This window comes from Anomalospiza imberbis, chromosome 2 (genome assembly GCF_031753505.1).
Source record: "Anomalospiza imberbis isolate Cuckoo-Finch-1a 21T00152 chromosome 2, ASM3175350v1, whole genome shotgun sequence".
Classification (NCBI taxonomy): domain Eukaryota; kingdom Metazoa; phylum Chordata; class Aves; order Passeriformes; family Viduidae; genus Anomalospiza; species Anomalospiza imberbis.
This window is the reverse complement of record NC_089682.1, coordinates 68517999-68534773: the sequence shown is the minus strand read 5'-3', so window position 1 is coordinate 68534773 and position 16775 is coordinate 68517999. Positions and strand designations below refer to the sequence as shown.

The 16775-nt window shown below is 40.3% G+C and overlaps 1 protein-coding gene across 3 annotated transcripts in view; it reads right to left on the bottom strand.

The window, feature by feature from the left end:
• NOX4 (NADPH oxidase 4) overlaps nt 1-16167 on the bottom strand; it is a 102286-nt gene extending 86119 nt beyond the window's left edge. Inside the window, exons 1-7 of one of the 3 annotated variants that reach the window (XM_068181551.1) lie at nt 16012-16167; nt 15160-15255; nt 6134-6244; nt 5146-5230; nt 4411-4508; nt 2535-2562; nt 204-276 (exon numbers count right to left, since the gene is read on the bottom strand). In XM_068181551.1, the coding sequence (XP_068037652.1) occupies nt 204-276; nt 2535-2562; nt 4411-4508; nt 5146-5230; nt 6134-6244; nt 15160-15255; nt 16012-16068 (548 nt within the window). In that variant the 5' untranslated portion in view covers nt 16069-16167. The remainder of the gene's footprint in view (nt 1-203; nt 277-2534; nt 2563-4410; nt 4509-5145; nt 5231-6133; nt 6245-15159; nt 15256-16011) is intronic. The other 2 variants (XM_068181552.1, XM_068181553.1) reach the window with 2 other exon arrangements.
• Between the last annotated feature and the right edge of the window lie 608 nt (nt 16168-16775).

The window sequence follows — 16775 nt, the reverse complement described above, 5'->3', positions numbered from 1 at the left end:
GCACAATTATTAAATAGTACTTTTTCAGAAGGCAATTCAATCAGGTCTTGTAATTGTTTTCATACAAAATTCACTGTGCTAATTTTACTGTAAGCTAGGAAAAAAAAACAGACAAGAAAACTGGTATTTTTAACACTATAGTCAGTAGGAGATATGATTACAGAAATGGCATTTTTTAGGATAACAATCATATTACATCTTACCTGATGGCATATGTGGAAGCTGTACACATTAGAAATAATACTAACACCATAATGACTCCAGTCAGACCTGGAACTAAAAAGGACATAACTTACATTTGAACTGTGAAGAGGTATCTTTGTCTACCATGAGCTTTTATGAAAGTGGAATTAGACATACAAATCATGATTCAATCAAACTCATGAATATACTTATCTCTTGAGGACAACTCATGCATCAAACCAGATACGAAAGAAGAGTTATTGTGTAATTTCCCAACTTCCTTTTCCCTTTTCCCAAAATTCCCTTTTGCCTTCCTACCCTTTTTCTTGCATTTCACCACACATCATAATTTTTTATTTGTCTTTGTTCCTGTCATCTTTTGCTCGTGACATCTGTGTCTAAGCAGGTAACTAAGAACAAACACTGTTTATGTGCAAGACTGACTGTACAAGCTTCTGTCTCTTTTTTATTCCAAACACTACACTCTGTTGATCATGACAATTAAAAACCTGTTCAGGGACAGAATTTCAAGCAAATCAGTTTCTATGCAAGCTGTCACTACAATTTTTTGCCAGCCCATTTCATTCTGGAATGAGGAAGAGCCTGAAATTACTCTCCATGGCATTGTATCACGTTTGAAATTGTTGCCCATAGAGCAAGGTCTGTGAGAGTGATCTGCAGCCACCACTTGGGAAGGAAAGGTTAAAAATATTAACGATTTGACTCATCTGCTCAAATGAAGACTTGTATCAGAATTAGTTTATCCTCAGGTCTTTCTTACATTGAAGGAGAGATAATCTCAAATCTTACCTTTTTGTAAACTTCTCAATACCCTTTCCTTGAAAAGTCTGATACCCAAAATCTGACACACCACAACTCACTCCTCAGTTTTTACAGACCTATAATCAATGGAGGCTTTGTCATGGACAGTATAAAAAAACTCGATTTCCCTCCATCATGGAAAGACTGCAGTTAAAAGCAGCTGCAGTAAAAAAATATGCATTCTGTCCACTGCCTCCTTCTTAATTTCTTTTTTCTCAATCTGATTTGATGTGTAGCGTGCAGTGAATCTCAATTCTGAACCAATACCTCCAGTGCAATTGCAGTACAGCACCTGATTTAGCTTCCTACACTGTCACACCAGCCAGAGGTCACCTTTTATGTCCAGTTTTTCAATTATCTTCTCCATCAAACTGAAATCACTCACAGTCTTGCCCCAGTTTATCAGTTCATTTTTAGTGTTTCCTTTCTGCCCTGTCCCTCACTCTCCTTTCCTCGACTAAGTATAATCTTTAATACTTGTTCCTCCCACAGTCTGCCTCACACCTTTATACAAAGAGGTTCTCCCCTGGGCTAATCTGAAAAGCCATCATCACTCTGTAAATCCTTCTGATTGCTGTTCTGAACTGTCTGGGAAGAAATCAGGGTTTTTTGCATTTTTGCACAGCTCCCAGTGCAGCAAAGTCATGGTCCCTGCCTGAGCACTCCTTCAGCACAAATAGTACATGTTAATTACCAGTCATTAGGACAGGGAGTGAACAGAGTAATTTTAAATTTAGGATAACTCTGACCGCAGTTTCTGTCAGTTCACTTTCTCCCGTCCTCTTCTCTCAACTGATCTAAACCTTTCCTAGGGTTTTTGGGAAACACTGGCGCACCAGCTGCTAATTCCAGCACACCTATTGGGATTGACAAACCTAGAACCATTTCTGTCTGTTCATAGATTTGATTGACTGTGCCCTAAATGCTACCAAGTCAGGATTTTTATGTTTGATCCAAATAAGGGAGAAAGTCTGATGGCATCAGGAAGGAACTTTATCTGCTTATGAAGCACTACAGCTCAGACTGGTGCCTGCCCCTCCATACCCAAACATTGCTCACTTATAAATTCCTGCACCAAAAATGTCTTCATCTATTTATTCTGTATGAGTGCTGAAGCCTGATTCCCATGTAACAGTTCAGATTGCTCAGAAGCCCAACCAGCCCTTAAATAAACCAGCTGAAGTAAAAAGACTGGTTTTCTGTTCTGTCTCTTTTTCTAGAAATTGGATCATTTAGGAATTTGGTTTTAATATTAGGGAGAATCTCTGTTTGAAACAAATGGATTTCTGCTGACTCATCTGTACAACAACAGATTTGAAAATGCTGCTCATCCTACTACTGGGTTTATGTAACTCCTGCCACCTGACTACTGGATAACCAAATCCAGATTATACTAAGACAAATAACACAGCTGCAGATAGCTGAGATACAATAAATGGAGCATGCCAATACAAGACCAAAAGAAGTTTTGTCTGCAGAGCGATGATGACAAGCAGCAAACTTTTCTTATTCAGTTTTGCAGGACTTACCAGTTGCAAAAAGTAGTTTCCTCGGGTCCTGAAAAACAGAAGAGCAAAAACAAATAAAATCAACATATGGTATTTTATATCTATAATGCAAATAATTTTACAATAATAAGTAGCCCATGAAGCTCACACATTTTAAGACATATGCAGTCCCTAAATCTGGAAGCGGAAATGAATTTGGTATTTGGCAACAGTTTACATTGACTGCATTCAACAAAAACTAAACCTTTAGCCTTTGCATTCCCCCAGCAAAGGTAATTCTGATCTATAATCTGGATTCAGATAATCATGTAATTGATTTTTGAAAGCATAATTTTACTCAGATACCTCATCCCTTTGGGAGGACAGAGTGGAGCAGAAAAGGGAAAGGCTTTGAATTTAAATGTAAGTCAAGAGGCAAGAATTTTACTGCCAGCTACATCACCAAGACATTTGCAGTGGACCCTAGTGAAGCAAGACTGAACACAAAGGAACTGATAGATGTCCCTGTGTCCTTCACCACATGTGAAAGGAATAGGGGATATTTCAACATCAGGGAAACTGCTTCACTTCCCCTGATCCTATACTTTAAGAGATTTTGTCTTCACTGTTTGGAGAACTTTTTTATTTAAACTTGCAGTAAAATGTAGTGAGGGGAGGTGAGATGTTTTTATACAGGACAGGAAAAATGAAGTGACCCTCTTTCTAACCTTGTCTGCATCCAGATGTGTGTACCCAGGCAGAGAAGATGAGAGCAGCATCCAGACTGTCCACCACAGTTTAAAAAGGGATATAAGTGGGATTCAACTACAAAGATGCAAGAGCTAATAAAGAACCTAAAATTCAAGAGTTTTGATCCTACAGTTCTTAAAAAACTTGCTATTGTCTCCATTTTCTATTGCTGCTTAGTAGAGGCTTAGAACCCTGGCATGTTCTTGCCTGAGGCAAGCTCCTGCTGATGTTCCTGATGAAGGGAAGTCTATCAGACCACTCCTAACACAAGCAGACACACAGTTCAACCCAGAAGCTCAGCACAACAGTTGGTGTTGGCATGTCTGTCTGCCATTGAATAGCTCTGTGATTAGATCATTCACCCAGGGAGTGGAAGACCTTGGTTGATGGTCCTTAGGAGCCTGGACTGAGTCAAGCTCTCTTTTTCCAGGAAATGATGCAGCTGGGATAGGGTCATTCTAAGTATTTCCTAATGAAACTGGAAGAAAAGAAATGCAGACCAGAGACTAGAATGAACACAAACAAGAGAGAACTTGACTGCAGCCCAAGAAGAAAGGGTGCTGGACTCTGGTCTTGCTTCTAAAATCTGCAAATATCTCTCCATTGCCAAATACACAAGTAACCACCTGGCCAAGGGACTAAGAATCTCATATTCCTGCAAGACATCTGCACCACAGTCAGACAAGGCACACAAATCAAATATTTTGCAAGCAGAAATCAGTTCATGTAGATAACTAACTCCATGCTTAGCATATATACTCTTACATGCATTCACTGAAGCTGAAAAATGCAAAATCAGTTTCAAATCTCACTGTATTCTGAAGAGTGGAAATGCAGAACAAATTTGCCCAAAAGGCAGCAGAAATGTCTTAACCAGGCCCACCCACGGAACAGAGGGAAGTAGAAGAGAAGAAAGAGAACAAGGTGCAAGGTGAGAAGTCTAGATTATTGCATTGTCCTTCTAATAATCAAACAGGACTGAACCTTTAATACATGCTTTGTCCATACCAAGAAATAAAATCCACAGGAATCCACACAATGGTGAGTTTTCAGTGCACGAAACAGGACCACTGCACTGTATGGATCACACAATGGCCTTGAATATGCAAATATTCACATATTTAAATAATATGCTTAAAACCAAAATAAGAAAGGAAAGCTGGCTCACCTCACCACGATAGTTTGCTGCATTTAGGGTCACAAATTCTTCATTGTAGTTCTCAGAGAAGTTAAGAGCATTCACCAGATGAGCAGCAACATGTAAGACTAAAAAAAACAAAAAAACTTAGTAAATCTGTAAACAAGTGCTGTATGTTCCCTGTGGCCACCCAGATGCCGAGATATAATCACATCACCTGCATGAAATATACCAGGGACTAAGGAATTCTTAATTATTCTTCAAGAGTAAAACAGCTTATAAATATTAATGACAGAAGGCTGTATGTATTTTAGGATTTTTTTAACACTACAGCGATGATTTCTGTACTGCAATGCTTCAGCTGAGACACAACATTCAAAGGTGTCCATCCGAGAATATTTCCTCTTCACCAAACTGGGCAGCTGTCTCCACTGCTCCCTCCTCTCCAGGTAAGCCTGTAGTACCCTGCTATTTCACTCAAATTCCTTAGGCACAATGAGGGTTCACTTGTAAGGGCAGATTTTGACCTGATCTCACATACCTGTCTTCTAAGAAACTGGCATTTTAAGGAAAGGCTTGACATTAGAATGTATGCCCATGTGTTTAAAGCAAAAAAATGAACCAAAACCCACACACATTCAAGAAAGCATTTACAATCTAAGACGAGCAAGCACAGAGCAAGACTACCCCCAAATGTACTGCAGCAGAAAAACCACAAAGTACTGCTTCCGAAACATGCTGCTGCTCAGCACAATAAGATCTCACCTGAAAAGATGCATATTGTAACACCACATGTCACATGGAAAGTTTTACTTTTATCTAGCAGCCTTCTGGTTTTCTTGCTGGCAACCTAGTAAGAGAAGAATTCAAGCAATCTCTTCCGAAACAAAGCAAAAACAAAATACCAACAGCAACTGTGGTGATATAATAGCAGCTTCAGTTAGGTTTAACATCTTTGCAATCTTAGTATCTAAATTAAAAACTACTGGATTATGACAAGGAGACAATTTTGAGGACTTAATGAAGAAATTACACAGATCTCAAGAGTACATAATGTACCTCCTGGCCCTAATATTTAGAAATCCCAGCGTTACTTGTGAAGGCATCACTGACTCTTTTATAAGCAAGATCAAAAGGAATGGTGTATTTGCATACATATGTGCATCTATAGGCATGAAATCTTCTAGGTATTGTTACATAATTAACAGAACTCACAGGTTCAATTTGCAACCATCTAGCAAACACAAATGTTCCTCAAAAGCATTATTTTTATTTCTGTAAAAGAAACTGGCAAATCACGAAGAAGCTAAACATAAACAGTGATAACAAACTTAACAAGTTGGGTATTTTTATAGAACATTCTATCACCTCCAGTAGGACACTTGTGGTCATGCAGAGACAAAGTTGGGTTTACTCTGTTGAATTCTATCAGGAAGCACTTGAGAGGACACATATATCTCTAATATAAGAGTTTAGAAAGACAGAGGAGGATTTGTCTGGCTACAGCTCCACAGCAACTCCTCATCCTTCAAAAATGCACTGAAGAAACCACCCTTTAAACAGGTCAAATCAAACCAGACAAAGCCTGTCTTCAAAGGAGTCATGAATCTAGTCTAAATGTCTGATACTTGCACCATGCAAGCACATACTGTAGAAAAAACAGGGATGCCAGAGATTCTTTTTCTATTGTTTTTATACCAGACAGAGACCAGGGCCCTCTTCTCAAGCGCTGCATTCCGAGGACAGCACTCACCTTCTGGGATCCCCGCAGGAAGGCCAAGAGAACACGGCACATGGGGAGCAGGACCAGGCAGCAGTTGAGATTGAGGACAGATGCCGAAGCTCTGCTAACACACAATCCTAGCTGAACAAACATTGCAAGAGTTAGATTATGGGGAGAAAGGAATGGTATGTGTCAGTCTTGTCTCTCTTTTTCTCTGCTGCGAAACCAAATGGTTCCCATGCCCTCTGACTCATCAGAATAGTGGAGTTTCATGATGTGCTGGAGAAACCATGGCACACACAGCATGCTATCCTGCCCTCACAGGGAAGGAAACAGCTTTCATCTTTGCATCAAGAAGTTATTAAAAATTAATTTTGTCAACATTAAATGACAACTCTGTACTGGAAGATCCAATATCCTCATCAGTGCTCAAAGTCACATGGAAAAAAACATTTGAGACAAGAGCAAGTGTCCACTGAGAAATGACCTGAAAGCTTCAACAGACATAACTAAACAAAAAAGAGCGATAAATACTATGATGGCACTACACAGCCACTCAAGTGTAATGATTTTCTGTTAAGCCACAAAAAGATGTGAAAAAATATTGATTCAGTCAAACTGAAATGGTCATAGTGTTTCAAGGACTGTTATAGAATTGCCACAAAACCCCTCATCCATTCACATTATGCAATGCCATATTTGGACTTAAAGAAAGTAGGTTTTCTTCAGTTTAACTGCTCAATAGCTGGGAACTGTAATGAAATCTAATTTCACTAATGCTTTCACTGATATATTTGGAACTTACATAATTAGAACAAAAACACTTGTCAAATAAATGTACAAAGCACACATTCATGTCATAAACCTGGATTTTTAATCTTATTATATTATCTCATTCATTTATGATTTTAAAAAGTTAGCAAAATGCCATTGTTCTCCTAGTTATTAGGTTGAATTAACATTTTACTAGCTTATATAAAAGATGCTTTTAGACTGTCAACAGATTTCTGGAAGGATATTTCTTACACTGTTCTCAAAACCCCAAGTATTTCAACTCCTGAATAAATTAGTAAAAAAGTATTATAATATTAAAGATAACTCAAGTGCTGCAGGACCGTGTGAATAAGTTGAACAGGCACAAATTATCTAATAATAATTACTTAAGGTTTATTACCTTTTCAAAATTAAACTCTGTGTGAAAAAATGAGCATGTTTTACTTTCTCCGACAAAAAAATTAATCTGTGCTACATCTATTCTTATCTTTGTTATCAAGAAGAAACAAAATATACAGACCTATGTTTGTGTCTCAGAAATGGATGAGTATATAAGCTAGTAAAAACAAACAGAATAATTGCACTTCAGAATATCTTGCAAGACCTCATGCACAACAGCATGAAAGACTTTCTAAATACCAGTACCATAAAGCATTACAACTTCCTGCTCTCACAGTTAGCAACATCCACGTACCTCACCTGCTCTGCAGCACACCTGGGCCCAGCACCAGGAGGCAAACAGTTCAATCTACCTGAAGAACCAAGCTCTGCACCTAAATCCTTTTTTTCTTCCAGCTACTTTACATTATTTAGTTAGACCTGAGTGCTACGGACCTCTTCACCAGACCCTACCAGCTTCCACAAAACAGAACAGTCACAAGGGCACCCTCTCTCAAAAGCTGCCCATGAGAAGTAGGAGCAATTACCCCACAAAATGTGCTCTACCTTGTTCTCTACTATATAAATGTGGGATCTCCAGCAAAAAATCCCAGGAACAGATCATCTCCAACCTACTGAATGATAGAAAATAAGACTAAAATGAGCCATGTCACTTAGTTCTTTCCCACTCTCCAGATGTCCTCCACTATTTCTTCCAATGTACTGTTAGTCCCCTTTTTCCTTACATAAAACCTCCCTTGCTTCTATTTCATCTGTTGCTTAACTCTCTGATCACTTGCGCAATGAGAATTTTTCTTATTGCTACTCCTTCCTCATAAGCCATGTTCTTCAGACCTTAGGCCATCCTCTCCTCTCCAGTCTGGACTCTCCCAGCTGGAAATGACACTTGAACAGACTGGACTTAATGAAAAGAAAAATGTCTCCATAATGCACTGTTTGCATATACAACACTGTCTCTATTCTCATTTAATCCTCTAAAGAGAAGCTAAAAATGAGCTATACACCTCATTGAAGCAATAACTTCAGAAATATATAAGAATTTTTATTGGGGCTTACTGATGTGCCACAGTCTTGCAGTGATTAAATTGGCATGACTTGAAAAACTCAATAATTATGTAGAAATAATGTTAGACAAACTCCAGAAGGAAACTGAACCATTTTTGTAGCTGTTGACTAATACCCAAAATCTAAAAAAGTTGCAATACCATTAATGAGCAGTTGGAAAATTTTAATAACTTCTGTTGTATGACCTATATGATACATCACCAGTTTCTCAAGAATTCATGTTATCTTTGAGTTTAAACATAAACAAGGCATTTCATCAGTTATCCAAGACTTCCTTTACCAAGCACAACAATTTTTCTTACAAAGCTTCAACAAAACAATAGTTTGGTCTAGAAGAGAGTCAATTCTACACTGTATAGTGTTAAATAAATTAAATAACTCCTGTCAGAGTTCAAGAAGCACTTGGACAACACTCTCAGGCACACAGAGATGGGACATGTTCTTGGGATGTCCTGCTCAGCGCCAGGAGCTGGACTGACGGATCCCTTCCAGCTCAGCATAGTCTGTAATTCTATGTAAAATGCCAAACAATTTAACAAGTATGAATCACAAATGATGTTCAGAAAAGGCTATCCTACTAACCTTCCTTTGTTTTTCTCCACTATTTAATAAATAGCAAATATTCATTCATAATGCAATTACTACAGAAGGATGTCCTTACATTCAATATAATTCAATGCTATTAACACCTGTACATACAAGAAAAAAAAAAGAAAATAAAAAAAGAAAAGAGAGACCAGCAAACAAGTACTTATTGCATTTTCAAGGAAGTATGATTCAAATATTAAAATATTGTTACCAGTGGTTCATGTAAGGTTTTATTCTGAAGAAATAAAGTTCAGCAATATTTTCTGCAACAAGCCCATGACTGATTTGCAAACAATGGGAAATAAATTTAGAAATTTTTAGAATCAAAATTCAGGCAAGAAGAAAAAGAGTTTAAGTTTGCTTTTGATATATAGCCAAAAGCTAAAAATATTACCATGAAACTAATTCTTTCCAAATGGTTTCCAAGAGATCTCTTTCTTAACTTCCTTTGCATTGCCTGGGAGGCATAGTAACAAATTAACACAGTACATTGTTGGATTTTTAAACAATAGTAGAATAAAGGATGATTTTTGCTCCAAGGCAACTCACTGGGTTTAGAAGGGAATATATACCCTTATTAAGTAGTTAAGAAATGAGAAAAATATAATCCTATTTTCTTCCTGAAGTTTTTACTGTCTTAAAAAAAAAAAGTTATTGCATGTTACTAGCATGTGAAATTTCTGCAGGATCAAAAATAAAAAAAAAAAACCCACACACACAAAATCTCTGTTGGACACTGTTTTATCCAGCTTTGCTTATACTAAATCCAAGCATTTGACCACCTCCTTCCATAATCTGCCTATCTGATACAATATATACTGGTATCTGATTTCATCGAGGAGAAAAGAAACCTACTCAAATTTACAGACTAAATCTGTGGCAAAAATAGTAGGGAACTGGGCCATCCACAAACTCAAATCCTAAAAACTAGGTTAGATTTTTCTGCCAGACAAGTGTAAAGGAATTGCCACCTTCTCCAAAGCAGCATAAAAGAGCTCCAGAATGTAAGTTTTCCGGTTATCCCTGTCTGATGTACAGTCCACAGAAATCCAGATCAACTCCTGGCTGTGCTCATACAACATACAAAGTAGGACAGAGAAGTGAAGAGTCAGTTCTAGTTTTATCTTGCTGCCAGCAAGACTAAAAATGAGAAAATGAGCTTTCTCTGTTAGGAAAAGGGGCTTTCTCTTTTAGGCAAACGATTTCAGTATTAGACTGAGGGCTGAAGTACCTTACTGTGTGCCCCAGAATTCCCCAGAGTTCATAATTTTAAATACAGAGATGAATGTTACCTGCAACTGCTGTGCACAGAGATCTGATATTTTATACATTGTTGCAAAATGAAGATTTCAACAAATACTGTCCTATCTTACCTTTTAAGTCAATCTTTTATCAAAAATTGTTAGAATAATGCAAACCCTTCCACACCTGAGAGTGATGTGATTCTGTTTCTCAAGACTTCACCACCTACAAGCAACAACCCTAAACAGGTCATGATGCAATGGAGACACCACACTTGATGCTGTCTCTTAGAGCCTTTCTTTAAAATTTTTCAATCTTCTTTGGTTCAAGGCACCTTGAATGGTTCTGGCAAGACTCACAAACCACATGCTGCTCTGTAGACACAGGTCACAGACCACCTCCCCAGATCAGTACTGGAGCAGCTAAAGTTAGTTATTTTCCTAGGTGGAACAAGCCGTGCTACACAACATGACTCCTTTTGAGCTAGCTTCCTTTTCTTCATAGAGCACTCCTTCTCTTGAGTAACAGAGCGCTGATAACCTAAGATGAAGGACAGAACTGAACTGTATGCACAGGAATTTTTCCCCTTAGGCATGTCAAATCTGGCTGGAGATCTACCAACAAAAATGAAGCAGTTGAAAAGAAGGACAATATGAGGGTAGGGGAAACCTACCAGAACACTGAAAAGTGAAAACTTCTACGAAAGCTTGACTTGGTTTTGTGCCTGAAGAAGGAAGGTTTCAAAGTAAATCCCAACCTCATATACTGCAACCCTTTAAAAATTATTTTAAGTGGTGCAATATTTTTTTAATTTGTATAGGGTATCTTCCCTGCACTGATGTGAATCAGTATTCTCCCTGTTCACTTGTAACTCATCACACAGGCATTCTTTGAAGGTTTTCCAATCTCTTCTTGTCTACAAGTTTACGTCATGTTACCATTTTATACACAGTTCCTTTGTGTAGGATGTACACCTTCTGCTTAAATCAGTCGTTCAAACTGAAGAAAACAACTAACTTAATCTTGAGCGCAGTAATAGCTTCCAACTTCTCTGATAATCTTCAAGCAAAGGATCAAGATACACAACTCCCTCCAATGCTAAGATGTGGGGGGTAAGCAGGTTCCAGTGTGGTTGCATAAGGATCAATGAAAGCGGAATTTGGTCTCAATTAGTGCAATCTCTGTTGTTATGATCAACTAGCAAGGAGAGACATAAGTTACTGGAACATGTTCCAAGCAGTGAATAAAGGTGACAAATGCTACGCACAATACTACACAATAAAAAGGTAGCAACTGTACAGATAAAAAAGTGAGTCAGCACTTTTTCTTTTCAGCCCCATTTTCAGTTATTCAGTTTCCCCAAAGAGATCCTTCTGACAATGCATTTTCTTCACTTTGGTCTGAAACCCAGAAGCTTATCTCTTGCATTAACATTTGACTACATTACAGCTATTTGAGCAGGGACAAGAGAGGGAATGGGGAGAGACCCTTCATGCCATGACAAAATGAGCTCAAAGTTCTTTCTGCTCACAGGGAACTCAAGCAACAGGAAACAAGCATTTCATTCAATGCTGTTAAAGGAAGACTTGAGTTCTATAAGGCCAATACCAAATTTGTGGCTGACTTTTTTTGACCAGGCACAATCAAACTTGTTGGACAAAAATACAGCCAAACTAGACTGAAGAGAGAAATCCTGAAGTCTGTGAAGAAATCAGTCTGGACAATTTTACTGACTGAGCGAACTAAAATCTCCAACAACAAAGATTTTGGAGTCAAGTAATTTAAGACTCTCCCTTTTTGTAACTCATGCCTACTACACATTATAGCACCTATCATGAACACAAAGATGAGAATATTCCCTTCCTCTTTGCCAAACTCTTTTATAAGAAATTCATGTCTGTTGGGGATTTGTTCACGGGCTTCTCTTCCTTAAGCAATGTAAGACCACAAGTTAACATCAATGAAATCATTAAAAAATGAGGTTCTTTATCTGGTGAACTTTCACTGTAAGTATTATGTAGTCACAGAATTATTCTGGTTGGAAGGGACCTCAAGATGTCTCTGCTCAAAGCCCCTGTTTTAAGCATGTTCAAAACCAAACTCAGATAAAGTTTGCTCAGGGTTTTTTGCCCAACTAGGTTTTGAAAACTACCAGGGATAGAGAGCTGTGCAACAGTGAAAAGCTCATAGTCTCATCAACGGAAGTCAAACTGAGAGAAGCAGAGATGTTTGACACAAAATAACACTAAGTTTCCTGGTACATAAAAGATTGATCAACCTCCTCCTACCATATTACTGCCTTCTACTTATCTGTTCTCTTGGCACTTCCAGGACACCACCATGCTCTTAGTGCCTTTTCACAGGTGTAGAAAGAATTAAGAATCAGGAAGATTGTTATTGAAAGAATTTTAAATCCGGTCCTAAAGTATCTTGTTCAACATCACAGAGAATGCAATTGGAAAAGAATAAATCCGAGCCTCATTCTTCTGTAGACAGCTGAAGGGAAGTACATCACTTCAGTGACCACTGAACAAAAGACCAGCCACATTCTTTCTCTTTTTTCAAATCAGAAAGAGATGCCATAAAAACATGGCATAATTGAATATACTCAGAATATTCAGTCCAAGATTTCATTCCGTATCACACTCTGATTTCCTCCAGCAACTCTTCTTGTTCTCCATTCTATTGCTTGGTAAAGAACAAAATTACCTGTGGTAATTCTCTCCGTGCTGCAAGTGCAGAAGTTCTTAAGGTGATTATAGCCTATTGTAGCATATTAAGGAAGAAAAAAAGCCAACTCCTTAGGAGATCTCACTGAAAAAAAACAAACTTTTTTTTAATTCAAAAAGTGCCACTCCTTTTTGGCAACTTTGTTAGCTCTCTGGAAAAAGGAATCAGTTGTCACAGAAGTATCCATTAAAAAGTTCAATCTGTTCACACAAAAAATATCAACTGTTGAATTATAAATGAAGAATTTAATCTAAACCTCAAAATCTTCAGACACCAAGAAGTGGCACAGAGGCTCTGCAAACCACTCACGCATGCATAGAACAGAGAGGAGACCAGTTATATAGATGGGCCATGGGTCAGTGGCTATACAAACCAACAGAGAAAAACAAGAGGGGCAAAAATCCCTGTGGAAGGCAACTGCAGCTGTAGCATTGCTTATGCCATCTCCTGAAGAAACCAAATTTGGTTCAGTTTTCCCATCCCTTGCAAAATAATCTCTATTATTAATGCACATACTGTCATATAATGAAGAGAAGGGAGAAAGCTAACTTTGGGATCTACTGAAGATATTTAGATGAGCTGTAAAAAATGAATTGCAAGTACATTTAGTACATTAGTATTTAGTATTTTCAAAATATTAAAATTAGTTTTATAACTTTGACCAAAGCACCTTTTAGACTTAGCTCTTCATTTTTAACCTTATTTTAGAAGTCCCTAAATTCTGTGGTACTTTTTCCCACAGTGGCAGACACGATTATACAAACTTAAAAGTATGACCTCCTAGTCCTCATCTCCTGACCAAGACAAGGAATCTGTTGCCTGAGTCATCTCACAGGTTCTGAACACACATTAAGTTACTTTGCAAGTGTCTTCCATTTTGAAGTATAAGAAAACCAAAAAAAAATCCCAACCAGATGATGAGCTGGTATGAGGCATATGAGCAATCTGAATTGAGAGAAACTTGCTGATTGATACCAGCTGAAAATCTGGTCCAACACATTACCCCAGAAGATTTGCTTTACAAACAACCAACCCATTTGCTCCACCAGGAACAAACACAATTTTTAAATGGATACACTGGGCTGCAAAGCACTAGAAATCAAGGTAAAATTAAACACGTTTTCATGCTTCTTCTGTCAAGAAAGTCACTACCATGAAGGATTTCATTATTGTCATTCCCTTCTTTTTTGCACTATCTTCGCTAAGATTCATTCTTGAACATATCTGAAACAATCATAAGAAGGGAAAAAAAAAGAAGAAAATTGTATCAACTCAACTTATTTCCAAGCAAGATCACAAAACTTTATGGTACTGTCCAGTTATGACAATATTAGCCACGTGAAACTATATACCCTGGATTTACCAAAAATAAACCCCAGAGGCTCTACAGCAGATTAGGATGCACATCATCTGTGTTTAATCCCATGTCAACTTTCCATTGAAATCCATTCCTGAGTATGACATAGTGTTACAAAGCATCATGTCATTCAGACACTTTTCCCCGGATTGTCAAATTCTGAGCAACCCGTGGGCATTTTCCAGAAAGATGTTAAACCTTAATTTATGCCTTTTTAAACAGAAGGTTTTTTTCAAATTACTACAATGGTAATTTCCCAAGGCAGGTTGGTATCTCACATCTCCAAAGTATCTTTTTGGATTAATCTGTTGGTGGTGGCTGCTGTCCTTGCTAAACTAAAATATCTGAATCTTCATTAAACCACCCAGAATCAAAGAACTTACTATCAGAAAACAAAACTAAAGTTATATCATTACAGTGAATTTACACAGAGTAGAGTATCCATGAGAAGGACAAAGACTGAAAAGAACTGAGACTTATTAAAAGAAGTCCCTCAGCAAGCATGTATATTACAATAACTGGATTGGAAAGAATTTGCCAACAAGAGTCCATAGCTTGCTAAATGTGCTGATGATGAAGAGTGGAGTTCCAGTCATTTGTTGAGCATGTCTGTGTTCCTGTAAACCTTGTATGCTGCTGCTGGGATCACTAGGAGGGGAGAGAGGAGGGAAAAGAATAGCTGTCCCACACTTGACTGGCTCTTTTTCTTTTCAACAGCGTTCACTTTCTACTCCTAAACAACTGTCAGAAGTATCCGAGTAATTTCTTACCAGATCTTTTCCCACTTTGAAAAGTTAACAGGCAGTTTGTGTCATCTTTGATTAGCAAATGCATTCTGCCCCTTATCCCATCCTCAGGCATCCCAAATTCCAGGGCAAAAAGTAATGTCCAGGTCACTCACCCCTAACATCTGATGCAAATAATAATACTGTAGCCCTTGATTGTAAAGCAGGAAGGTTTTCCCGAAGAGCCATACATTGAGGGAGAGCCAGAAAAACTGAAATGAAACAGAAACAAGAGATTGTAAGTGAAAATAACATGCGCAAACTTTTTAGTGTTCATTTCATTCATAAAACTCATAGGTCTGTAGTTTCATAAACATTCGTATATGGAATGGAAAAGCAAACTTCATGCACATAGTATGCTTAAAAGTATTAAAAGGAAGTGCCCCTATGTGGGAAATTTTCACTTTCATTGAACTTCACAGAACTTTTTACGTCTTACGACAACCAGCTCGCAAGTTGGCAAAGCACTCCCACACAAGACACGATCCCAAATCTTTAGCTGGATGTGGCATTTAAGAGACTCAAAGAATAAAAAACAACAACAAAGAGACAAAGGAAGGTAAAGAACTTGACCTCCAAGAAGCTTCATCTTCTCCCCCAAACTTTCCCAAGAGAGCCTAACAAAGAGCAAGCACACGCACAGCGCGAGCCGGGCAGGGCACGGAGGCGGGCACTGTCCCGGGCCATGGCGCGCATCCATCCCTGCCAGCCGCGCACCGGGACGCGCACGGAGCGCATCCCGCCCACCCGTCCGAGCCGCGGCACCCGCACGGCGCCCTGTCCCGCACGCCGGGACCCCTGCACCACTCCTGGACGCCAGCCCCGCGCCGGGATGAGGTGCCCCGGCTCCTCGACCCGCGGGGCAGCCCCCGGACCGGCCCCCGCCGCCTGCCAGCACCCAGCGGCCCCTCCTGAGCCTCCTCCGCGGGTCAGCCCCGCCGAGGGGATTCCCCCGGGGCCGCCCCTACCAGGAAGAGGTGCTTGCTCCCCTCGTTGGCCAGCCAGCTCCTCCAGGACAGCGCCATGGTGCGGGACACCCGCGGGGCAGGACCGAGGGTGGGGGGGCGCCGGGCGAGCCCTCCTTTTCAGCCGGGCCGAGCCGCCCTCCCCTCTCCCCACCCCTCACCCCCCGCCCTGTCTTCCGGCCGCCGGGGCGTAGCGCTCCGGCCCCGCCGCGCCGCCGTCCAGCCCCCGGCTCCGTCCCGCCGGCGCTGCCCCTTTGTCCGCGGCCCAGCGCCCCGGGACCCGCAGCGCCGCCGCCTGGGGCAGAGCGGAGCTCTCCGGAGGGCAGCATGCCCTGCCCTGCCCTGCCCTGCCCTGCCCTGCTCTGCTCCGCGCCGTGCGGCCGCTTCCTCGCGTCCCCCACCTGGGAAGAGCCACTTCCCCGCAGAGAATCCCGTCCGTGGGGATCCCACTTGCCCGCCCCCCCCACCCCCCCCTCCCATCCCCGCCCGGGCTGAAATGTGATACAGAAAGCAGGAGGGATCGGGGGAGCAGCCGAGCATGCAACTGCTCTGCAGTTCGGGTGAAACAAAGAGGCTGTCCAAGAAACTCCTGTTCGGGCAGCACGTGAGGCCCTCGAAAGCCGGGAAGGGACAGGCTGTGTTATTGATTTGAAGTCTGGTCCTGCTCCATCAGGTGTGCCTGGGGGACACTGGAAGAGGCCGCCTCCTGTGTGCCGGCACAGCGGGTGCGCAGTCCAACGGCAGCCAAGAAAAAGGGGCTATGGGCA